General features: G+C 41.5%; 1 protein-coding gene across 2 annotated transcripts; it reads left to right on the forward strand.

The window, feature by feature from the left end:
* Positions 1 to 1,710: 1,710 nt before the first annotated feature.
* Positions 1,711 to 25,887, forward strand: usp47 (ubiquitin specific peptidase 47). Of its 2 annotated transcripts, none has more exons than XM_050038139.1 (28): positions 1,711 to 1,999; positions 8,500 to 8,694; positions 10,130 to 10,246; positions 11,036 to 11,189; positions 11,283 to 11,379; positions 11,470 to 11,615; positions 11,731 to 11,810; positions 13,424 to 13,573; positions 13,781 to 13,876; positions 13,967 to 14,119; positions 15,831 to 15,989; positions 17,300 to 17,431; positions 17,633 to 17,709; positions 17,895 to 17,950; positions 18,720 to 18,832; positions 18,932 to 19,033; positions 19,110 to 19,317; positions 19,600 to 19,715; positions 19,864 to 19,983; positions 20,127 to 20,928; positions 21,501 to 21,676; positions 21,772 to 21,852; positions 21,960 to 22,075; positions 22,194 to 22,312; positions 22,428 to 22,558; positions 23,422 to 23,469; positions 23,580 to 23,710; positions 24,256 to 25,887. In XM_050038139.1, exons 1-28 carry the CDS (start codon positions 1,955 to 1,957, stop codon positions 24,428 to 24,430), a joined length of 4,095 nt encoding a protein of 1,364 aa, XP_049894096.1. In that variant the 5' UTR covers positions 1,711 to 1,954; the 3' UTR covers positions 24,431 to 25,887. The 2 variants fall into 2 exon arrangements, with proteins under 2 accessions (XP_049894096.1, XP_049894178.1); XM_050038221.1 differs by having other exon boundaries at positions 15,834 to 15,989.
* Positions 25,888 to 25,991: the final 104 nt, after the last annotated feature.

A 25,991-nucleotide genomic window follows, 5' to 3' on the forward strand; every position in this document is an offset into this window, starting at 1 on the left:
AGTTACTCATATTTTCTTACTTTCTTATTCTGCAGTAACACATACTATGATATAAACTATATCTAGTCAATTCCCCCTGATATGTCTGTGGAATGTGGGAGGAAACACCCAAAATAAACTTGAACAAACATAGAAAGAAAATGCAAACACGCAGAGAGGGAGTGTTATCAAACCTTGACCCTTCCTGCTGTGAGGTGACAATGAGAAATATGCATTTCTGTTTGCTCTCGCCATATAAGTATAAATAGCACTGCAGCGTAAAATGTCCAATAATAGAAAATTATCATTGTGCAATACTTGTACTCTAAATTTAACAACTTACGTACGTACTTTAACCACCTGTTCCTCCCCCTACGTGCTGTGTGTCAGTACTCCTGTGATGAACACAGATTGCAGTGTGAATCTAGTCAGTATATAGTGGTGGATGAGGTAGTCAGATATTCAACTTAACTAAAAGTGTAGAAATACTCTGTCACAATTAAAAGCCCTGCACTCAAAAAGTTACTTAAATAAAAGTACAGAAGTGTCAGCATCAAAATATACTCAAAGTACAAAATGTAATCATTATGCTATCATAATTATATAAGTGTATATGTGTATATCATATTATTGGATTGTATTTATTGATGCATTAATTTGTTTAGCACTTTAATGTTGCAGTTGGTAAAGGTGGAGCTCTTTTTTGGGGGGGGGGGGTAGCAAATAATACATCACACTTTATTAGCTGATTTATATTTTGTATAAATAATCGGAATCTGCAAAGTCACTAGTAACTTAAGTCATCAAATGAATTTAGTGGAGGAAAGAGTACAATAATATACCTCAAATTGAACTTAAGTACAGTACGTGAGTAAATTTACTTAGTTACATTCCACAGCTGTATATATATATATGCTCAATGCACATCATTAACGAAGATAATTAAGGCTGTAAAACTAGCCTACACTTTGATACAGGGCCTCAAGATCAGGTAATACAGTGGGAACCACCTGATGGCACTTATTATGTAAGTTCATACCAGGCTTTAGTGTTGCATATTTCCACTTTTAAAAGAATAATTCATTATCCATCAATGGTCACATAGTGAAACTGGGGCTCTGAGGGTGTGGGGCCCTTGGTAATTTGCCTGCTTTGCTTGGTTACTAATGCAGCCCTGGGTATGGGTGTGCTCTGTGCATTTGGGTAGCATTCTTTACAGCCCATTTCATCCTCATTGCAGGGTCTGTGCATGTAATGATAAGCCTGTTTTAGGCAAGGTGGGGTAGGTGCCTCTATCATTCACATTTAGATTAAAAAAAAAGAATACAGTTATGAATTTGTGATGTAGTTTTAAATCTTTAAATCAGAACATGTGCTCACCCTGGTGGTTTTCAGTCAATATTTATCATCCATGCTGTGCACCTCACTCAGTTTAATCGGTCAAAATTGCTTCTAATTTGAAAGCATGTACAAAGTGACCCATAGCTGACCTGCACCACTCCCTCAAAACAAGCTGAACCATTAAAGCCGTGTCTACGTGTGTTTCCGTCATCTCTGTGCTTTTCAAAACAATTAAAAATGCACACACACACACACACACACACACACACACACACACACACACACACACACACACACACACACACACACACACACCGACCAACGTCATCCTGTCCGCACACATCACGCACGTTTGTCTGGGTGGAATGTGACGCCACAGCTCCCTGAGTGAAGTCTCGCGGAGTAAAACACCGGCCATTTTTCTCCATGTATAGCAGGACACTTTGTGCTTGGGCAGTGTAACCGAGTGTTGCGATCACTTTGATAAGCCTCCAAGTTTTGGCAAGTTTAATTTTGTTATCCAAGCATCCAAACTTACAACAAAGAGCACGCAAACCATGTTTGTGTTTACCGCCGCGAAGTTTTTTCGCTGACATCCCTGTCCGGATAGATGCTTGTCTAAACTGTCGCACAAATGGAAATGGTGCCTAGCGAGGAGAACCAGTTCGTACCCAAAGAGGTGAGGTTATCACGGACCCTGCCCAGGTCTTTGACTCAACCACTGGGCGTTAGCTGTCACCCTTTCAGACCATGTTCATTAATAATGGCAAAACTTTTGCACCACTTTGGGAGTTTGCGATCTTGGTGTATCATTTGGAAGCTAATTCTCAGCTGCTAACAGTTAGCTAAATATGACTTGGACGGCCTATCGTGACACGGCTAACTAACGTTATAGCTAACGTCGCTTAGCGGCTAGTTTCACCGCATCTCAGACAAAATGAGTTTATGACGGTGGCTGAAGCTTTAGCATCATTAGCATTAAGTCACCTAGCTTTCGAGTTTGGCTTTCTGGTAGTGGAAAACTCATGAGCTGTTCAAATGTTGCGGTTGACATGATGTTATGTTCCTCAAAACAAAGACGACACTTGTCAACATCAGTTAGCCAACTTGCGAGAAACATTAGCTTGTAGAATTCGGGTAGCCAATGTCGTTAGCTTTGTAAGTCAGGTTAATGGCAACAAATCTAGCCAATGTAGATGTTTATGAAGTTGCCAAACCAAATGTAAATGGCTACATCAGTGAAGCTGACTGTCAGCGTTGAAGCAACATTTACCTCATTGCTAGCTTTATAAAAATGTTTACTTTAATTCCTTCTTGTCCGTGTTTGCTTATTGTTTTGAATAGAACTTGAAACGTTAGTGTGAACGTTAGCTTGTTACAATTGCAAGCTAACGCTAATGTTAGCGGATTTGACTAGCTAACGTTACTTATGAGGATGCAGCGTTAGCATTGATGTTATTTATGTGGGTGCCCTCATTGTAAGAATAAAATGTTCGTCATTCCTGTTTTGACATCCATGACGAACTTGTTTATCACAATGCTAAGGTTGATAGCCTTTGCTTGTTTATTCTGCCGTGTTTGGCTTGTTAGCTGCCGTTACAGTATCCTAGCGTTAGCTTCATGAAACAATAACGTTAATCTGTTAGCTAATTTACGGCCGTACTTTGCTGTCATGTTTTCCACATAAGTAGAAAATGTATGGACTGTAGGTCATGTAAACAGCATTAATGGTCATTTGATTGCTGACATGTTACCTCGGGTTAACAGTGTGATTTCAACAAGAACGTCCTGTGGTATGGTAACGTAGTCGTGTTCATGTGTTATTTTTTCTCCCCCGTATATCCACAGGGAGGGTTACTACAAGTTGTTTGGGTTCACAATATTTATGGGTGTTTTTTATAGCACTTTGGCTGCATTTACGTCAGCTGCAGAGTCATACTTTATGCATAGGACGTCACTAGTAGACATTAGGGCTGGTGGGAAAATTGGATTTCATGATGCAGCACTGCACACTTATTCAATTTCAATATGTTTCATTGTTATAGTGTAGCCTGTAGCTATAGAAATAATTAATAGATTATTAATCTGATCTAACACAACCCTGCAGGATAAGACATTTTTAAAAACGATGGCTTGAACTTGTTAGGAGGAAATAGGTTTATTCACTTATCTCTTTGGCAGCAAAGCAGGAATTCCTTAGACATTCAGAAGTTAAGCACTTTGAAAATCATATGTGACTGGTTAAAAAAGTTAGATAGTTGGATGCTGGCATTAAATCATTTAGTTCCCTGCTGTGCATTAGATCATTTAAAGTATCTAAATACTTCAAATTGAGTTTTGCTATTGAATACATAATTTCATTTGTTAATCAAATAAGAATATTAAGGATGTGTAAGCAACATAGCCGAAAGGTATATTACAACATTTAAAGTTGGGGGTGGAAATTAGCATCAGCCACCAGCAAAATGCTAGTAAAATATGGAAGTTGCCCCTGGATTTTCTTCACTTACCAGCAAAACAACAATGGTAATCTATTGAGTGGCTGGTAGATTTTGCTATCCACCCACCGCGGTGGCAGGTGGATGAAAAAGTTAATTTCCAACCCTGACTGTCACATACACACACACTGACCAAAACAAATACTCAAAGCAAATTAGTTAGAAAACTTCCTTGTCTTCCTTCCTTGTTTGTGTGTTCGAAATATATGTGGGAGCCTTTTGTTTGCCTGTGGTCAATTGTTTTTTTGTTTTTTTTTTCCACAACAAGTTACTGAAATCAGCTGACTATCCTTTAGCTCTGTAGACATACTGGTGGGACAGGAACATAAAACCTAGTGAAATATCGCTTCCAGTACTTCAGTTCTGTTGCTGAAATCGATGGTGAAGTTACAAATTAATGACTAATGTTGTGGAACAAGACATGAGATCGAGTGAAGGTAATTTAAGATGCAGTTTGGTGTTGAAACTGGATGGCAGCAGTGTTGTGGTGTCCTGGGATACCAGAAGACACTCAAAGCTTTCTCATGATGCCTACCAATTAAATGAAACATTTGCGAGGAGCCCAGTTAATAACCCCAGTCATATAATCACACACACATGCAACTGTGTAACATTCAAGATGGGTTACTTATGAATGGCTGTGTGTTTGTGATGGAATTAATTGCATATCCTCATGCTCTGTCATAACAAGAGCAACATATCAATTATCTTGGATTTGAAGTTGCATCTTGTAAAATTGCCCTTTGTTATGCATCAAAGGCTTTCATGGTTAATCATTAATTTTTGCCTGTCAGAAAGTTTCTCCCACGAGAAAATTGACTTCCCTCAATGCTATACTGACACAAGCTACTCGCCACAGTTTATGATGCCTTTAATATCTTTATGTATGAAAAATGTAAAGATGTTTGCATGTACAGGTCACAACAAGCCAAAACAAACAAGTGATTAACACGTGCTGTTTGCCCTCACAGTTAAAATGGATTTAATTGGCAATACCAGAGTTTCCTAATGTTGTAGTTTAAATGTTTAGGCACATTGTTCCACCTACTTCATGTTTTGACTTTGTCAGGACATCTGTCTTTGAGTGGAAGCTAAAGCAAGCGCACATAAAACCTTCTTTGTAGTTTTCACAGTTCTTAAACTTAAACTGCCAGACTGTCAGTGATCTCTGAATAAATTAGCAATGTAAGGGAGTTTATTTATTTTGCTGAGTCATGATTTATAAGGGATTTAGCAATACATATTTCCTGTGACATGTTCATTGTCATCGCCCCATCTGTTTTTTTCCACTGCTCTCAACGGCTAGATCTCATAGATTTACCAGCCACTGTCACTTCCTGCCGAAACCATTTTTTGGATACAGTAATCCATCCAAATTGGTGGCTGTTAATTTGCCAAAGTGTCAGGTTTAGCTAACAAATGTGCCATTTGCAGTAAATTGCGTTTGAATCACAATATTTTTGTAGGTTAATTTCACTATCTGCGTCTTTTTTGTGTGCGTGCCATGCGCATTACATTGTATGAATAGGTGTTCATGGACACTGACATTTCACAACATGATAGCCTGTCATTATTTTGTGTCATTTAGAAACAGTTATAGCTGTGAGGAAACACAGCCTATGCTTTGCCGTACCTGTGGCTTCATGTCAGCACCTTGTGATTATATCCACGGTAAAAATAACCTTTAATCTCATAATACACTTGTGTGCAGCTACTTTATAGGACCTGTCAGTCACATTTTGCCAAGATCACAGGCCTCACAAAGAGGTTGCAAAAACAGGAATAACTTGAATGCGCTCTTGTAATTATGACCCAAGAGGTATTTTTGCCAGCCAAACTATACTTGGCCTACAAGTCAGCCTATTTTAGCTTAAATGTGGTTTTGAGAGTAACTAGTCAGGGATGTTTGACAACTTATTTCCTTGTTGTGTTTGTTTTAAGTTGTTCTTTACCTCCACTATCTCCATGTATTATTAGGGTGTGTTTTGGAGTAGCAGACAGAGTATTTTTGATGAGATGAAGAGGATCTCTCAGGTAGCCATGCCTTGTGTGTGGTGTGGGAGAGAGAGATAAAGCATGGTGTTAAATAGATGCATGAAGCAGCATCGTGATGACCGTCTTCATCAGGAATCAGCCTTACTAACAACAGCTTTGACAAACACAAGAGACATGCAATCAAATAATGGCCATTTTAGCAACATATTGGAGGTAGTGTCCCATTAAAAAAGTAATTTCTGGAAAGTATAATCACATTTAAGATTGTGTGTCATTTAATACAAAGCCAGACTTCTGTGCATCAGTGTGTAATGTTGTCTTAAATATATACTATGCAGGATTTTCCTAAAAAAAATGTATAGACTCATACAGAAGTAATCCTCTCAATCATCACTTACAACCCACTAGAAGTGTGTGGTGTTGTAGTTTTCTGCCCTTTGCCTGTATTTTCTTACTTTCTGTGCTCAGGACATTTACGGGCTTGTACTTGCACAACACTCAAGTGAGGTCAGGGCTTTATAAAAAGGTAACAGCCAGGGGTGAGACCGTAAACAGTAGGTATCCAAGAGACACAGCACAGAAAAAACACAAATATAGTGAGGGGAACTGCCAAACGAGTGAATCTGGGTCTGGCTTTTACTTTCACTTTGTACGTGAGCATGTTTACAAACGGTAACAGACAGTCCCTCTTAGCATACCTTTAAGCAAATATATTATGGTAATGCTACAGTTTAATATTACAAAATTATTATTTAAATCAGGCAATATCTGATCAAACAAAACAACACAAGATTGAGAATCAGAGCATTTTATCCCTAGCTTTAAATGTGTGATAGTTTGGGATGTTCTGTCAGTATTTACAGTGTAATGTAATTTAACCCTTTGCTCTACTTTTTATAAGCTGCTCAAAATTGTTATGGTTGTATTTTGCCACCCTAAATCCAATTGTATCATTTTTTTATGCAGTAGTTCAGTAACTTTAGCTCCCAAACATTTTGTAGTTACCAGTAATAATCACCTGAGGCTAAAGACGCTGGCCCAGCATCATCTTTGCATGCTTGGTACATTAACGCTTGTTGAGTGAGTTTTTCTGACAGTTTTTGCTGCTTTCATTTTCAGTCAGCATATCATTTGAGCCTGAGCAAGTACTGCACATACCGGACTAATCAGAAAACAAACTATGGGGAGTGTTCAAATGACAAAGTGAATCCTGCTCCTCCTGGAAAACAATTCACACTGTGTGTTATACAGTAAAATGAAGCATGTGTCAGAAATTGCATGGACTATTTCTTCTTTTGTTTTGTTGTGTTTTTTTCTTGCAGCATACCAGGGACGCTTTGGGTGAAATTTGACTACCTATCCTTGTTTTTCTGTTTTGAAAAATTGCAACCAAAGATCAGTGACAGCCCAGCAAGTGGGCTTGTCCGGTCATGTATAGGAAGGATTCTTGGTGACGTGTCAGTGAACGAGGGAATTCAGAATCATGTATTGAACGGCCCACTTGAAACGAGGTCTAAGCCTTGACAAAACACAATGCAGAGCTGTCACTGTTAGAAATAAGCTCTCGCAACCATATGTTTGTTTCATTGTGAAGAATTTTTGCAGTTGATAATATTTAAACTGAAGAAAATTTAGTTTCAAGGAGAGCTCTTCTAGTCTCATATCTGAAGTTATTATGACCAGTGTCTTTTTGTCATCAGACATAACTGATTTTTGACCCAGTGAATACATAAGTTTTCATTCAAACACTAGTGCCTTTATGCTGTAAGATTATTTTTTTTTTATTCAGATGCCCACGAGACTTTTTTTCCTTGATAACCTTACTTTGAGGAATAGAAACCAAAAAAACTTTCTTAAATTCTTAAATGTTACATTTTATGGCAACACAAGCAACCATACATTAACTTTGCCTTAGTAAAATAGTCCAAAATTAGCAACATTTTCATTAAAATCAGGTATACAAATTTAATGAGACACTATTCCTCTTTAAGAAATGTTATTTGTAACAAGTAGGTCATATCAGAACTGAGCATAGACTGTAAAAAATATTGGACATAGCTATCGTAATGTCACCCATAGGCTTTAGACTAACATTTAGTATTTAGGCCTTTGCCATCTTTTTTTTGGGCCAGAAGTGACCATGTTTGGGCAAGAGGCTGGAGCTGTGGAGGAGCGAGGGGTGGATGTGACTCTAAAGAAGCAGACACTGTCAACACACAGCCTTTCACTCAAAGTGGCCCAGCCTTAATTATGCAGATGAGTTATATAAAAATTAACCTCCATGTACAGTTGTCATAAAGGGGAGAAGCCAGCTTTAGAGACCGAAACCGTTTATTGCTGCTGTTAAGTTGTGCATTTCAACATGGGGGTCTATGGGAAGTGACTGACTTACTGAGCCTGCCTCAAGTGGTCATTCAAAGAACCGCAGTTTTTGGCACTCATGTTTTGCCTTCATTTCTCCACCCCAGATGTTGCCCCTTGGTACTGAGGCATGACACAAGGTGGCATTTTTCTATTTGTGGACTGGCGAGTTTCTAATCATGACATTTGTTGCACTGCCTTACTAACCATTTACTCTAACACTTATCATCTCAGCAGTACGTGGTGCTCACAACACAAAATACAGAATGAAAATCCACCCAGTACATCATGATAATGTTTTTCCCCCATTCGTCCTGATTTGCAGATCCAAAATGCAGCTGAGGAGCCCAGAGTGCTGTGTATCATTCAGGACATCACCAGTGCGAAGACGGTCAATGAGAGGCTGACCCTCAACCTGCCTGCTTCCACCACCCTCTCCAAACTCTATGAAGATGTTGCCCACAAAGCAGGATATGTGAAAGCCACCTTTGACCTTGCCTGGGGAAATACGCAGGATATGGTAAGGAAATTCATTAATTTGGACAGTCACTTTTGTTTCTGCCAACATGTGATAGCAGATTTCCACATAAATCTACGAAGCTGTCAGTGTAATTACAGATCTAAGCTGGCTGAAGTTTTGTGATCGCCCTGTTAAATCAGAAGGTTGGGTCTAGGTAAAAGATGCATTTCAAGGTTTTAACATGATGCTAAGGTGGCGCTTAGCAGGTGGTGGCGGAGGAATGACATGCAAATGGATGTTTCTTGCTTGATTGTGTGTTGAAAATGTGAGGTTTGCAGTCAGTAGGAGCCAGGGTGTCTAGACTGATGATTTGAGTCCTCAACATTTAGAGGGGAGCTCTAATAACTCCACTGTACGCTACCTGTCCAGCACCAAATGGCAGACAGATGAAGTCAGTGACAAACTGGTAAAATAAACTAGTGGACATTTGGCCTTAAAGAACCAGATATTTCCCTCAACAGAAAAAAACAGGGAATTTTGGACTTGGACTATTTGTCAGGTGGCCAGAAACAAAGCTTGAAGCAAATGCCAATGGAGCTCTAATGTGTCTGCTGGATGTGTAAGTAGTCAATTGTTAGCTAATAATTAACTGATAAAGCTATAAGTGTGAAAATTTTGGTTTGGTGTTACTGAGTTCAGGCTGAGTATTTCAGGTGAGCTCTAGCAGGATTCATAATAATGGCTCCCAGCCTGTGTTTCTCAGTTGTTGTTTACTTATCCTTAACTTATAAGGAGTTTACGTTAGGACTCAAAGCACCTGCTACCTCTACACTGAGAGGGCCACGTCACCATATCATGACCTCAATGAAGCTGATAGTAGCAGAGATATGTTTGAAAGCGAGCCAGTGCCAGCTTTTGTCATTCGTGCTATCAGTGTTCAAAAATGGATTTTGCCATACCATTGTGTCTACATGGAAAACAAAGTGTGTAGGAATGGTGTTGCTAGGAGAGAGCACTCTCATATGAATAACTGCGTGTGCACCCTCAGTGTTGAGTATGAGCTTGTCCTGTGTCGTCAATGTTTGTGCATATACTACTCCCCTTTTCTTAAATGAGCACAGGCTAATCCTGCTGCTGACCCAGGCCAAAGCCCAGGTGCTGTGTCTGTTGTTATCTCACTGAGTAGGTCAGTGGATTAAGCTACTGTATGTTTCCACTGCAGCGCTGTGCTTGCTTGTCCCCAGCTCGCCCGGGAGAAAGACAGAAAGTCTTCTGCTACATAGCATTGCTCACATGTTGGCCTCAAGCTACTTTCATCGCTCGCGTCAGTACAGGGAATTTGCTGAAAATGAGTTCAGGGGCAATCTGAGTCTTCTTGTGAGTTCATCCAGTTTGTGGTCCCGTAGACTTGTTTGAATGCTTTGTGGCTGTTTTTTTCTGCATTTTACAGGGATTGTTTTCACGTGATATTTGTTATTATCCTGCCTCCCTTTAGGCACCACTGGACCACAGCAGTGAGATGTCCCTCTCAGATTCGGGGTTTGAGCCTGGTGGTAAGAGGAATTTCCTCCAGCTCACCGACAAAGATGGAGAGCAGCCTCAGATTGCATCGGTGAGTTGTACAAGATAAACAACATGAGTTACGATTTTTTTTAAAGGGGACCTATTATCCTTTACCTTATTTTCTGTCATATATATCACGTTAAAATCTTGGATGTGCATATTAATTATAGCCCAACGTCAGTCCTCAATGTTTTTTTGTTTTTTTTACTTTCAAGACGAGCTTATGTCAGCTCGTGACAGATTTCTTAATATGGTGATCTGCTCCAGGCACGTGTCAACATGCGGAGCCTACTCTGCTACATGTAGCTACATGCTAACTCAAGGGGAAACATGGAATTTTAGTTGCTAATGTTGTTCATTTCGCCCCATTTCGGATCATATTCTTGCTGGAACATGTCTTGTTGTGAAGATCCTGGTTAGGAAGGTTTAATTGGTGATTTTTCACAGTAGAAAGTGCTACTATACTCCACCCCAGTCATTCCCTTGCTGTAATGACGATGCAGATTTGCAGTGATCTGGCAGACCTGGAAATGCTGACCAGTCAGAGCTGACTGGGCTTTTTCAGAAGGGGGGCTTTATGAGGCAGGTGCTAAAACAGAGCATCTCAGACAGAGGGTGAACACAGGTGTTCCAGCACAGACAGTATAAAGGAAATGAAGTGTTTTTGAACATTACAGCATGTAAACATGTTCTAGTAGAAACCCAAAATACAAGAATGAACCTGAAAGTTAGCGCAATAGGTCCCTTTTAAATATTTGATTGTTGCTGTAGGGTTCTGGTTTTGGTGAGTAAAGATATATTATGAAAAGATCCCTCTCTGTATGTTTGATGTGTGCAGGATGAGTCAGGAACAGCAGATAGCAGTGGACTGGATGACAGCTCCCAAGAGAGGTTTATTGGGCCCCTGCCGAGAGACAGCACTGCAGGCTGCAGTGGTGACTACAGCAGTCCATCTTACTCCTACTCGTCCATCCTCAACAAATCTGAAACAGGTGAGGTTTTGTCACTTGTTAGATATGTGACTTCACTCCTTTTCTACAACCCCAACTGTCATCTTACTTCTTGTCTCTTGCCCCCCGCTGTAGGTTACGTGGGCTTGGTCAACCAAGCTATGACCTGCTATTTGAACAGTCTTCTACAAACACTGTTCATGACGCCAGAGTTCAGAAATGCGCTCTACAAGTAAGGAGCTACACTTGTAGAGGTCTTTGTGAAGGTTTGCTTGTGAAGTACAACTTTTAAAATTCTTTTATAACTTCTGTCTGACCTCAGCTGGGAGTTTGAGGAGTCTGAAGAGGATCCAGTCACCAGTATCCCCTACCAGCTGCAAAGGCTGTTTGTTCTGCTGCAGACCAGTAAGAAACGGGCAATCGAGACCACTGATGTGACGCGGAGCTTTGGCTGGGACAGCAGCGAGGGTGAGCGTTTGTACTGTCCTGTGACCAGACTCTCATGGCTTGTGTGCGTGTTCGTGTGAAAGAGAGACCATGTGCCTCTGCATCTATTCACTGGTTTGCACTTTTTGCTTTGTAGCTTGGCAGCAGCATGACGTCCAGGAGCTGTGCAGGGTCATGTTTGATGCCCTGGAGCAAAAGTGGAAGCAGACAGAGCAGGTAGGAGAGAGCAGCAAGCTTTCTTAGACTCCTGACAATAACATTTTAGCAGCCAGTCTGGGGGCGTGCCCCCCCCCCCCCACAATGGAAACAAAAGAGCTACTGTGGGAAAAGTGAAATGGGCCAGTAAGCCCCGGGGTTAGCTGTTTCTTATCTCAGGAGTGAATTATAAACTGCAAACACTTAATCCAGTGTGCGTATTTACAGCCATGTGGTCTGTACACATGAGCTCCTGGTTAGCACAGAATCAATGCATGTGATTGAGCCCCATTTAAAAAATAACTTAAATAACACACTATGGATAATGGATTAGATTTTATTCCAGTCTACTTTTTGGAAGTTTACAGAGCTGCAGATAACATTACCCCTGTGACTAGTCAACTGTTACCTGGTCAACTGCAGCATAAAGCAGGTGTAATAGTTGCATTGTCTGTTTGGAAAATAACAAAAAAGTTGGAGACTGCCGCCATGATACCCCTATTAGGAAGGTGGTTTCAGACACTGTAAGGTGATTCAACAAGCACTTCTTTTGTAGAATAATACTGAACAGACCCTCCAGGATGTTGCGATGAAAAAGTGATAGAGGCGTTAAAACTTAATTTAGCCTTTGTGGTTAGATTACTGAGAACACTCAGAACATTATGGTTTTATTCTCACTGGAACAAGTTGCCTTTGGTTTTGAATAAATTATACAAAAGAAAATTCTGACTGATGTTAGTAACAACAGGTTATTTTCTTCCATTAGACAAAACTCTGTCATTCTTTGATTCTTACAAAACATTCAAAGCTGCTTTTTAATGTAATAATGTATTTTTAATCCGTCTGGACAGTTTTGGATGGCAGGTGGTGTCACACGGCAACAGTTACATGCGGGTGCTTTATTTTAGGCCATGTTTACACGAAAACGATCCACTGAAAACAGAATCGTTTCTCATTCATTTTGAAAAAAGTTCCGCGTTTAGACGACAACGTTTTGATAACAATCGCCGTGCACATGGATCCGCAAAAAATGACCAAAAACGCTGCAGTATACATGCCAGGCCAGTAGTTGGCGGTGTGACGCTTACGCTTCCTTCTACCGAGCGGTGATGTATCAACAAACAAAATGGCAACCGCACGAACATTTATCTGGACGGATGACGAGGTGGAGTTGCTACAGTAAATCTGCACTATGATGGGGAAGCGCTGATAAATTCAACAGGGTGAGCAGCACAAGCAGAGCTCGGGAGGCCGCCATTGTTGTTGTGATGGTCGACTTTCTTGCGCATGCCTAGTGACTGGAAGCGTAATGCGCATGTGCGAAAAGTCTCCGTTTTCAGAGGAACTGCATATTGCAAGTTTACATGACAGCGGAGACGGTGCCGTTTCCAAAAAATTGCACTCTGGAACCCGTTTTCAACACGTTGCGTTTTCAGACACCCAAAATGGCGTTGTCGTGTAAACGATCGGCCAAAACGCAATTTAAGTTTACTGTTTTCAGTTGAAATCGTTGTTGTATAAATGGGACCTTAGTGAGAAAATGTCAAAGAATATTTCGTAACCCAAACAGAAGCTGTATTGTTAGAAGTGAAACTTGGTTGAGTAGGCTGACTGTCATGCCTCCATATCCTCAGGCTGACCTGATCAACCAGCTGTACCAGGGGAAGCTGAAGGATTATGTCCGTTGTTTGGAGTGTGGCTATGAGAGCTGGAGGATTGATACTTACCTGGACATCCCTCTCGTGATCAGACCCTTCGGAGCCAGCCAGGCATACGGCAGTGTGGTGTGTTTCCACTCCATGTTTCATTCCTTTAAATATTTAACACATTGGCAGCAAAGACTCAAAGAGCATTAAACATTCACTTTTTGGGTTTATCAGCTACTTCAAGCCTGCATTTGATTCAATACTTGCAGCTCATTTTATCAAAGTTTGATCATTTAGTATTTTATCTTCCATCTATATAAACCTGAAACAATTTCTCTGCTACAGGAAGAGGCTTTGCAGGCATTCATCCAACCAGAAACCCTGGATGGGCCCAATCAGTACTTCTGTGAACGCTGCAAAAAGAAATGTGACGCTCGGAAGGTGAGACACAGTGAAGATGTGACATGGGAGACATGCTCAGTGTTCTGCTATTGACCTGCCTGATTCTTTGATAAATGCTTCTCCACACAGGGTCTGAGATTTCTGCACTTTCCGTACCTGCTGACACTTCAGCTGAAGCGGTTTGATTTTGACTACACCACTATGCATCGCATCAAGCTTAATGACCGCATGACTTTCCCTGAGGAGCTCGACATGAGTCCATTCATCGATGTAGAAGATGAGGTGAGAAAAGAAATAGCAGTAACGGCTTTCATCACTATTTCTGACTTAGATTAGATTAATAAGTCTTCAGGGTCGTCGGCCCAAATATGATTCTCCTTCTGTCTCATATTAACCATCAATAGCTTGATGTGTCTATAAACTTTGGTTGGGAAAAACTGTGTCAGGTATACCATTTTTATGTTGTTACAAATTCCAAAATATCTAGTATCTAGTTTTATGCAGTGTGGAAACATTTTGTTTTTGGGTTGTCCTTCCTGTCTGTCTGTCCCATCCTCATGAATGCGATATCTCAGGATTGCCTGGAGAAAATTTCTCCAAATTTGGTATAAAACGTCCACTTGGACTCAACGTATTATTAACTTATTAGATTTTGATGATCAAAGGTCAAGGCCACTGTGGCCTCACAGAACACTTCATTGGCTGTAATTCTAGAATTCATATGCTTATTATGACAAAATTTCACAAAATTGTCTACGAGGATAAAATGATGAAGTAATGGCAGTTTATATCCCAAAGGTTAACTTAGCTGTGACATCATAATGTTCTGCAAATACAATTTCTGGCCATTATTCAGCACCAAAACTCAGGAACAGAAGGGAGACATTTGGTCGGACACTGAATTGGTGACAGTAATCTTGGGTGCCCACCTTGAAACTGTGGTAAATGCATAGATCTTTTGTGCTGCCAGGTTAAAGATGTTTGTGAACCATTTACATTAGATTTAGAATTAGCCCTGAGTAGCTTTTTTTTTTTTTACAGCAAGAGAAATAAAAAATACACTTAATACCCTTTATTACATTTCTTCAAAGTCTTAATTACATATATTATGTGAATCTAGACAGACGTGGGTGTAAACTGCAAGTTGACTGGTAAGCAGAGTCATACAATCACAAGGTTGTAATTCTGGTTTTGCATGTTATACTGCTTTTGTGTTCTGTAATATGACGCAACATAAGGGCAAGATAAACGACCGAACACCATTTAGGCAACAAATCCAAAACCTGATATGTTACAGGTGTCTTTTGTTTTTTTACTGTTAAGATGTTAAGTAAAACCAATTAGGGCTGCTCAATTATGGAAAAAATCATAATCTCGATTATTTTGGTCAAAATTGAAATCACGATTATGCAAACGATTATGCGCCGCATGTGATGACTTATATTGTTTACACGACGGCATGTCATTTCTGTCTCTACGTGGTCGCACGTTTACATTTCTCCTCTGCTCTCTGTATCGCGCACGGCGGAGTTCGGTCCCGATGTGCGCGCGCACACACACACACACACACACACACACACACACACGTACGTGCCCACGCACACACACACACTCACAGACCAACCTTTCTCGCTCCCTCTGCCATTTTCCACATGCTGTTTTTGAAATCTTGCGCAATCACCTGCCCCTCGCATTACTCGTAGTTCACCTACTTGACTGGCTTGTGGAGTGAATAGAGGAGAGGAGGGGAGGGGCGGTATTGCGCATGTGCAGCTTCCGTAGAAGACAAAATAACATCTCCAGACGTCCGTGACCAAAAATCGTTTACCCTTGATTTCATTAATTTTGAAATCGTTTGACCTCAAAATCGTAATCGCGATCACCAGACGATTAATTGCACAGCCTTAAAACCAATACATCTGGAGCTACAATATGTGACACATTTCTACATATTTGACCCCTCTCTTATCGCTTTTGAAACGGCTTCCTCTAGAAGTCGCCTCAGACAGAGAGCTGCACTGACAGCGGAGCAGAGAATGAAGGGAGTTGCCACAGCGACCAGATGAGCAACGATTTCTCCACCGATGATTGTGTGGATGAGGGCATCTGCTTGGACAGCACCAGCAGCACAGAGAGGGTGTTGAAGCCAAAGGTAATCATCTTGATCACCCACTGTATAGATATTGTTGATTATTGTTAATATCGTTGATTAGTTAACTGTTCGGGAAAGTGCATACAACTGGGGATGTCCTGATCAAGTTACTGGGCCAAGATCCAAGTCCTTTTAATGTTTGGTAACTGCAGAAACTGTGTCCAATTCAATACTTAGTTTGCTCTCCACACGGACTGCTTACCTGCTTGCAACCAAAGCCTGCTCAAACAGGATTGGTCAATACTACTCAGACTACAGACAGACCACAAACTGAAACCAGAATGCTTCCTATATCAAAATCTTGTCCCATTGCCTAAAGATTCTGCATTCATATTTCGTTTTATAGCAGTGTTACAAAGTGATGCTTCTTTTACCTCAAAATCTAAAAAATTAGAAGCTGCTACTGATTTTTTTATAATGAGGGGAGAGATAACAGCTCTGTTACTGTTGGAGCTTGGTAAATCTGTGTACTCTGCCAGTCCATTTGTCAATCACTGGCATGCCAAAATAATTTTTCACATTCATGCATTTCTCACTCGCATATGGAGCACATTTTGTGCAGTGTAGAACACAACTGTCATTGAGGAGAGCAGCGTTGTAACACTAGCAGGCTCAGGTGGACACAGTAGAGTTCAACAAAGAAAGGATCGGATTTTGATCGGCTAAAATTTTGGTTTGGGACATCTCTATATATGATCAATACAAGCTTTAGATGGGGGCATATTAAAGAGTGGGCAAACACCAGATGCGGATGCTTTCACACTGAACACAAGGGGCCATTGAATGTTCAAATATGAAACTGATAAGAAACGTAAGCTGTGACTTATACAGTTACCTCATCTCAACACAGTTGAACAGATTTTGATTCACTCTTTAATACAGAGCTCCAACATCATCACATCTTTTCTCTCTATTTTGAATTTTGCTGTTATATTGTCTCCAATCTGAAGTGACTCCTGGAGATACTATTGAGCAACTGTCTGCAGGCAGAAAAAGCTCAAAAGTGATGCATTACTTCCTCATTCACAATGTGCACAGCATATTCCAGATGATGACCAAGTCAACACGTTGCAGATTATGGAGGTTTTGTGACATAAAGTTGAATTAAAAGCTGTATCTCCCACGCTGTACAATCAGTGTTGCTTATTTTATGTGACTAGCTCTGCAAATATAGCATTATCTTGAACTTAGATCGTGCCATTGCATATGTACTATTAGTAAATTTCCCTCTGGTCAACATGAGCATCAGCAGAATACAATGTAGTTGTTGCTTTTATTTAAACAATGAGATTTTCTCTGTCTGTTCCCAGAGTTTGCTGACCTTTGAGCTGTTCTCCGTCATGGTCCATTCTGGGAGCGCTGCGGGTGGCCACTACTACGCCTGCATCAAGTCCTTCAGTGATGGCCAGTGGTACAGTTTCAATGATCAACACGTTAGCAAGGTCAGCCCCAGCCCTTGAGCAACCTGTTTTGTCCTCCTACAACAGTTAAATGTCGGGTAGAATGACTCACCCGGCTATATCGGTGTTAGTCATTGGTTTGTACTGAGCTAAGCAAACAATGTCAATGTAACATTCTGCTTTTACATGGTAGTATCCGCTGAGCCATTTATTTGGTACGTTTCTGTGCATTGTGTTGGGCAGATCACACAAGATGATATCAGGAAGACGTATGGGGGGTCCTCAGGGAGCAGAGGCTATTTTTCCAGTGCCTTTGCCAGGCAAGTCGTCTCTCATATCAACACACATCACATGCGCACAGTACACTGGCTTAGGAAATACAGTAATAATGAAGTTGACCTGTTAATTTGTGTTTGAAGGAAAGTCAAGATGGTTCTTGTTTAGTTTTTTGTCATCTATATATTGCACTACATTCAATAACAAGACATCTGTTTCCTCCCAACAGCTCTACAAATGCATATATGTTGATTTACAGATTGAAAGATCCCTCAAGGAATGCAAGTAAGAAATTAATTCAATAAAGTCTGCTATTGGTAATTCCTTGTTTACGTGTGTCTTCATGGTAGTGTTATGCCCTGGCCACACCGCATACCTCCACCTGTGTGTGATGGCTGCCTCACTGAACTGATGTGGCTCACACAGCTGTTGCAGCTGCCTGTCAGCCTTATCTCTCTGCATTGAGTTTGCCTTTGATAATGGCCATCAATAATAGATTGTTTCAAACAAATGGAGGGATTCTGTCCACAGAAACGCCAGAGGGCTTTTCCTTAGAAACGGAAACAGGAACTGTTATTTAAACACAAATATTTCTATTGAAACTGTAGTGAAATGTGTAATGTTGCTGGTATAATGTCTGTGTGACTGAGCTGTGTTGCTCATGCCAACTGTGTGGGTGCTCTTTTAACAAGGGCACCGAAATGAAAAGTAAGAGGTTCTGCGACACACATGCATTGCTCAGGTAGGCGGTGTGGCCTGGGCGTTAGAAGCTTATGGGAGGCTTTGTCATCCTGTGCTCAGTTGGAACATTCAATAACCATTTTTCCAGCCGCATACTGTATGAGCCAGCAGCTTGAGCTCTTGTCCTGTAATCTGCTCCACACCTGTAGAAAGAAACCACAGCAATGCATCCCCGTCTGTGTGGCAGGCTTTTGCGGATGTTTTCATATTGTGCTCATAAACTTACTGTTTCTGTTACCAGGGTTGCCTTGACTGTTCAGGTCCTAGAATTAGTATGCAGTTTTAATATGTTGCCTATCTGTCCTGTGTGCAGAGTATTCAGCTGTGGAAGACTTCCCAGAGCACATAAAGAATCTGGTTCAGAAGGAGAAAGAGTCTGAAGAGCAGGAGAAGCGACAGAGGGAGATTGAGCGCAACACTTGCAAGGTATGTGGTTCTCTTAGATCAGTGCAAGATCTATTGTTTTACTTCTGAATGAGATTTAAAACAATAACTATTTACTGCTCTGTTTCTTTTTACCTTTAGATAAAGCTGTTCTGCATGCATCCTGTGAAGATGATGATGGAGAGCAAGCTGGAAGTACACAAGGACAAAACTCTCAGAGAAGCAACAGAGATGGCCTACAAGGTTTGTTGGTTTCTTGTAGGTCCTCACCATCAGGTGCTCCAACAACATAGCTAATCAGTTCTGTTCTGTGTCTCAGCTAATGGAGCTGGATGGAGTGGTGTCTCTGGACTGCTGCCGCTTGGTAAAGTACGATGAGTTCCACGAGTACCTGGAGCGCTCCTACGAAGGTGAGGAGGACACGCCGATGGGCCTGCTGCTGGGAGGAGTCAAGTCCTCATATATGTTCGACCTGCTGCTCGAGACCCGCAAACCAGAGCAAGTGTTCCAGCCTTACAAACCTGGAGGTCAGTAGCCTGCAACTGTTGAGTCATAGTCATTTTGTCTTATATAGTGTTGTTCTTTGAGCAGCACAGGTAATTGTGTGCAGTTACTAAAAAAAACTCAAGTGTGATTAAAGCCCATGAAGCAGAGTCATGACTATGTAGACTCTGTGCTTTATGCAGACCAGCTGTGACGTTAGAAGCAAATGAAGTGTACACCAATGATGGATGTGAATGTGTCATGATAATAAGTGAGTAAAAATAACTGCATCATGTCTGTGTGGGTGTTTTTCTGATTTTCTACAGAGGTAATGGTGAAGGTTCATGTTGTGGATCTGAAGAGCGAGACCATCGCCACTCCAATCAGTGTTCGGGCGTACTTGAACCAGACGATCACTGAATTCAAACAGCTTATTGCACAGGTGTCCTACTCAACTCAAGTTTCTTCATCACTGCATCTTCTTGTCCTTCAGCTTTTTTATTTTAAGCATCAACAAAAAGATTATGTACATCAGCCATTAGAGTGTGAGATCAGTCCTTAAGACGTGACCTTTATGCGTTTCTTCCCAGGCTACAGGGCTATCTGCAGAAAACATGTATGTGGTCCTGGAGCGCTGCTACAATGATCTCCGACTCCTGTATGTTCCAAACAAGACACTGAAAGCTGAGGGGTTCTTCAGGAGTAACAAGGTCGCTACATTTTTTTTTTTTAAATTCTCACTTTTGTGCCTCCATTTGTTCCCATTGTGTTATGCCAGTTTTGTGTAAGAAGATCCACTTCAATGCTTATAAACACTTAAGTTTGACCTGTTTTCCGTTTTGTTTTTCATCAGGTTTTTGTAGAGAGCTCCGAGTCGACAGATTATGAGGTTGCTTTCACTGACTCGCTCTTGTGGAAACTGTTGGATCGTCACGGGAATACGATCCGGCTCTTGGTCTTGCTGCCTGAGCAGTCTCCTGGTACCTTGGCCAACAGGACTCTTTGCCAAAAAGTAGGAGGTGACTCTGATGCGCCCTTTGAGGGTTCAAAGGGTAATAGGAAATCTGTAGAGGCGATCCTGGAGGAGAGCACAGAAAAGTTAAAGAATCTGTCTCTGCAGCAGCAGCAGGGCTCCAGCACCAGTGACAGCCAGAAAAGCTCTGACGCCAGCGACTTTGAACATATCGAATCCCCGACCCAAGAGGCCGACTCAAACTCTTCACTGTGTGTGGCCGCAGACAACAGAGAGTTAGAGAACCGGATCAGGGCCACAGCCGGGGGTAGCAGCGGTGCCTCCTCTGACCCCGAGAACCACTTTGCCTGTGAGGAGCGCTCGGACTCTGAGGTGAACAATGACCGCAGCACAAGCTCAGTGGACAGCGACATCCTGAGCTCCAGCCACAGCAGTGACACGCTGTGCAATGCAGACAGCGGGCCCATACAGCTGGCCAACGGCTTGGACTCGCACAGCATCACAAGTAGCCGTCGCTCCAAAGCCCATGAGGGCAAAAAAGAGACCTGGGACACTGCTGAAGAAGACTCTGGGACAGACAGCGAGTATGACGACAATGGGAAGAGCAAGGCGGAGGCTCAGTACCTGTACTTCAGAACAGAGCCGTGTTCTCAGGATGACTCCTCGTCTGATGCACAAAAATGTATGAACCTTCTTTTTATGATGGTGTTTAAAGGACCAGTGTGTAGGATTTAATGCCATCTAGTGGTAAGGTTGCAGATTGTAACCAACAGAATACTCCTTCCCTCACATCTACCTTTTCAAGTCTCTAGTAGAGCCTACGGTGGCCTTTTGGTAACATAAAAACTGGAAAGGTCCTCCCTGGAGCCAGTGTTTGGTTTGTCTTTTCTGGGCTACTGTAAAAACAAGGCAGTGCAACATGGTGGGCTCCGGGGAAGACCACCCGCTCCCTGTGTAGATACGAAGGGCTCATTCTAGGCTTATTCTCAGCTGATCATACTCTTATTAAGACATAGTTATGAACAAATATATTCCATTTCTTCCAATAGAGGGCCACTAGTCATCCTTAAGTAAGCAAAATCAAATTAAATTGCATTTCAGAGGCAAGCACGACTATTTTCTTGCAGAACTTGATTGTTTAACTGGCACAGTATTGTCAATGCAACTTCAAAGTGTTCTTCAGTCGTTTCCTTCCTCACGGTGGCAGAAAATCTGGCTAAATATTTAATTGTTGTTTCCTGTTATCTGCTTTAGCTCTAGTGGTTCACGTGGACAAGAGAATAACATTAGCAGCATTTAAGCAGAACCTGGAGCCCTACGTGGGAGTCACTTCCACCCAGTTCAAGGTGTTTCGGGTATACGCCAACAACCAGGAGTTTGAGAGCGTACGGCTCAATGAAACACTGTCGTCATTCTCTGATGACAACAAGGTCAGGATCTGTTTTAGAATTGATTAGTTAGATTTTAGTAGTTCCTGTTCCAGTGAGTAAATAATTGACTTGTACATTTTTATTATTTCCCATAGATAACCATTCGACTAGGAAGAGCACTGAAAAAGGGTGAATACAGAGTGAAAGTGTATCAACTATTAGTGAATGAAACGGAGGTAAGAACTGAAAGACTTTTTTTTTGTCACTCAAGATGTTCCGGCTAAGCTGCTGAACTCTAATCTCAAATATAATATGACAAGTGATCTATGTGTCTGTTTCCCAGCCCTGCAAGTTCCTCGTGGACACTGTGTTTGCCAAGTGCATGACTGTCAGACAGTCTAAAGAGGAGCTGCTCCCTCAGTTGAAAGAGCAGTGCAAGCTTGACCTAAGCATTGACAGGTAAGACTTTCTTACTGCACATTAATAAGGAGGAAAAACATGAAAAAGGTGCAAGTGTTAATCAACAAGTGTGTGTGTGTGTGTGTGTGTGTGTGTGTGTGTGTGTGTGTGTGTTCAGTGTTCGTCTCAGGAAAAAGACATGGAAGAACCCAGGCACAGTGTTTCTGGACTACCATGTCTATGAAGAAGACATCAGCATCTCCTCCAACTGGGAAGTCTTCTTGGAAGTTCTTAATGGTAACACTCATTTTGAAGTTTCTTTCAAACACGTTACAGTGGGTTACTGTTGGATTTTTTTTTTTTTTGTACTGTTGGACTTCTGGATCACTAAAGCTGAAGTGCTAAATTTCAGAACCAGAGAAGATGAAGTCCATGTCGCAGCTGGCTGTCCTGACCCGGAGATGGAGCCCCGCCACGATGAAGCTGGGGCCCTTCCAGGAAGTTATTCTGGAGAGCAGCAGTGTAGAAGAACTCAAGGAGAAGGTATGTCTGTATCGTGCTGGATGCTTTTTATAGTTTGTCACGTAATTTATACTAATCAAAAGTTAAGTTTCTTAAATCAGAAGTGCAGTTACAGTGCTCTCATCCTGGTCAACCAACACAGGTTACCGAAATGCAGAAGATCAATCACACCATCGATAAAAAACCACAAAACTATTTTCTAGGGTTGTACTGGACCAAGAATTATGTCAGTCAGATTGGATTTGGCTGTTCAATATGAATATTCGACTATTTATTCCTTTTTTCCATGTAGAGTTTGAGAGTTTGAACAAGGTTTGGCAGGACATGCAGGGCAACATTCACATAATATATTCAACAAGCCAACTTAGCCCTGCGAGCTAATGTGTGCTAACTATGCCAACAAGCTATCAGGAATGTGCAACATTTTTTGCCGACACTAGGTATCAAACAAAAGCCAGAGATCTCCGGGCAGTTGCCTCCGTTTTATTAGACTCACCTTGGGTTTTGGGCCGCAGCTGCCTGTACCAGAGAACAGGGTGAAAGCGAGGAACTCTGCAGCAAATTCTGGGGGCTGGAACATCTCTAGAAGTACACTGCACACTGACAGACTGAATTTTTAGTTGATTGAGGGATCTTCGACTTATGATTCGAATCTTTGACTTTCAGGAGGGAGCCCTACTATATTCCATAATAAAACTGTTAATAAAAACTTGTGATGCAGCGTCTCAGTTCACTTTCACTGCTGTTCAGAGAAACATCAGTTTGTTATTTATTAATTGTGGGAAAATAAGTTCAACATGAAAAAGAAATGTTTGCTTGAACAAGGAATTGTCCAAGTACCTATTATTTGCCTTTTGTGACTAATCTCTGTCTTCCATTTGCAGCTTAGTGAAATGAGCAATATTCCTCTGGAAAACCTGGAGTTTGCAAAGGTATGCAGTCCCTCACACAGGACAGCTGTGATTCTTCTTATGCAGCTTTAGTTTCCCTTCTTTAAACTGTCTCATCATTGACTGAGAATCCATCCGTCTGTTGTGTGCAGGGTAGAGGAACATTTCCTTGTGATATTTCCGTGTTGGAGATTCATCAGGATTTGGACTGGAACCCAAAAGTGTCGACTCTAAACGTGTGGCCTCTGTACATCTGTGACGACGGAGCAGTGGTCTTCTATAGGTAAGGCTATCAGAAGGACCACAGGGCAACAGAATAGGCACAGATACAGGAATTAATTTAGAGAGTGTCCGTCTTATTTAGTGCTTTGTCCCTTTATTAAGACTTGAAACTGTAGCTTTGTGTGCTGGGGGATTGATTCCAGCCCACCTGTCACCCTACAAAATGAGTTATAGGATAAGGATAGACCCTTTGTATTTATTACGTATTCACTATATGTTTTATATTTTATTTCTCTGTAAAGCACTTTGAATTGCCCTTGTGCATGAAATGTGTTATACAAGTAAAGCTGCCTTGCCTGTATGGTTTAATTGGTTATCAACAAATCCCTAATGCTGACATTGTGTAACATTTCATTACTAATTTTAAGAATTTGAAAGCTAATGTACATGGAGGCAGAGAGCTCTTGTCTCCTTCATTTATCAGAATACCTTATAGGATAAAGTCCACAGAGTAGATGTCAACTCACTGAACCACATCATAGCCGCTTCGTATACTAAATTTTAAACATTTGTCTTGAGATGAACATTTCTGTGATCTCTGTGCAGGGACAGCACAGAGGAACCTATGGAGCTGTCAGAGGAGGAGCGCAATGAGCTGATGAAGAAGGAGAGCAGCCGTCTGCTCAAGACTGGACATCGTGTCAGCTACTCACCACGCAAGGAGAAGGCCCTCAAGATCTACCTGGACGGAGGCCCTGCCAAAGACCCGGGGCAGGACTGAGACACTGAGCTCCACTCCTCATTATCTGGATCGCTTGGCTGCTGCAGCAAAGCAACCGGGCTGCCGAACTCATCTTGAGTGTCGGGCCTGATAAGTTACTTGAACATCAAGCAGCGCTGTGAGGCTGACATGCTCTCACCCTCCACTCTGAGCCCTGGGACTGGCTCAGAAAACCCTATCGTGCACTATAGTGTATTGTACTGTAAAGTTTAAAGGGAAGTACAAAAGCTATTGAATACAGAAAAATGAATCAAATACTGTATAGACAAATCAGTTGAACGTAAAAGCTCCAGAGATGGATGCAGAGATGTTAGGACTGTGAAACTGGGCTGGAAGGCATCCATCCTGTCTATTTAAGTCTCCCATCTCCTTTCACATCAGTTTCTCTCACTCTCCTCCCCGTCACTGCGTGTGTTCCCTTCCTGTTTCAGGAATAGTGTTGATTCTGATTCGTCTGTGACCATCTTGTAAGCCCATATGCTCACACCTCTCGAGCACTGCTCTATTACAGCAATCATTCTTATCTTGCATTGCTCACCCCTCCTTTAAATACTCAAAAACCAACAGCACACACAACCGAGAACTACTTATCCAGCCTTCCTCACCTCTTCTGGCGAGACAAGCCTCACTTTCTCAGTGACTCTGACGACGTCCTCCACAAGATTTGATGAAATAAAGCAACAATTAAGAATTTGTAAAGCGGAGGTTGTTTCTGCTCCTATAATAGCCGGAGTAATGTGTCGTTATGGGTTGTCCTTACTGCTGCTCTTTGTGCTTTACAGGAGCTTTACTTCTGTTACCACTTCCACTAGATCTAATGATACATAGGCTTTTGGTCCTGTAATACAAAGTACAATGAAACAAAACCAAGTGGACTGTGTTAAGGATCTCCTTGTTTTGTTTTGCTTGTTTGTTGTAAATTATTATTTTGCTCCAGACGTAATCATTCAGTTAGGTCTTGTGAGGCTCCAGGCACACATCTGTTGTCTGTATTAACCTTTAATTTAGAAAGAAAGTGGATTTCTTTGTTGTTGGTCTTTTTTTCTTTGCACCATGTGAACTGGGTGTACATCTCTAGTGTCATCCGTATGTGTGTGAGTGTGTGTGTGTGGGGTGTACTGAGGGGAGGGAGCTCTCTGGGTTTTTTTTCCAGAGAGCGTGAGGTTGTTTTTTGGCGCTTCTACCTGCTGCTGCTTGATAGACTGACACCAGAGGGTGTACAAAGCCTGCTGGACCTCTCAGTCCGCCCGGGCAACTGGTCTGAAGACTGAGGCTCGGCATCCTGGCCCCTCTGGGCTTCTGATGCTGCCACCAGCTATCCACTGTAGAAATGCCAATATCTGAAAAAAAAAAATCCTTTTTTTGTTGTTGTTGTTTATTTCTTTCAGATTTCAGATTCCTGTGTGAAAATAGTTTAAGATGATTTTAGAAAGGAATTAAAATGCTTTTTTTCATAACTGCAGTTTTCTTTCACTGTAAATTAAAATGGCTTAATTTAACTTCACAGATCCTACTCACCTTTTTAAGAAAAGGGGGTGTTGGTGTTAAAAAAAACTTTTAT

The sequence above is a fragment of the Epinephelus moara genome, chromosome 1 (genome assembly GCF_006386435.1).
Source record: "Epinephelus moara isolate mb chromosome 1, YSFRI_EMoa_1.0, whole genome shotgun sequence".
Classification (NCBI taxonomy): domain Eukaryota; kingdom Metazoa; phylum Chordata; class Actinopteri; order Perciformes; family Serranidae; genus Epinephelus; species Epinephelus moara.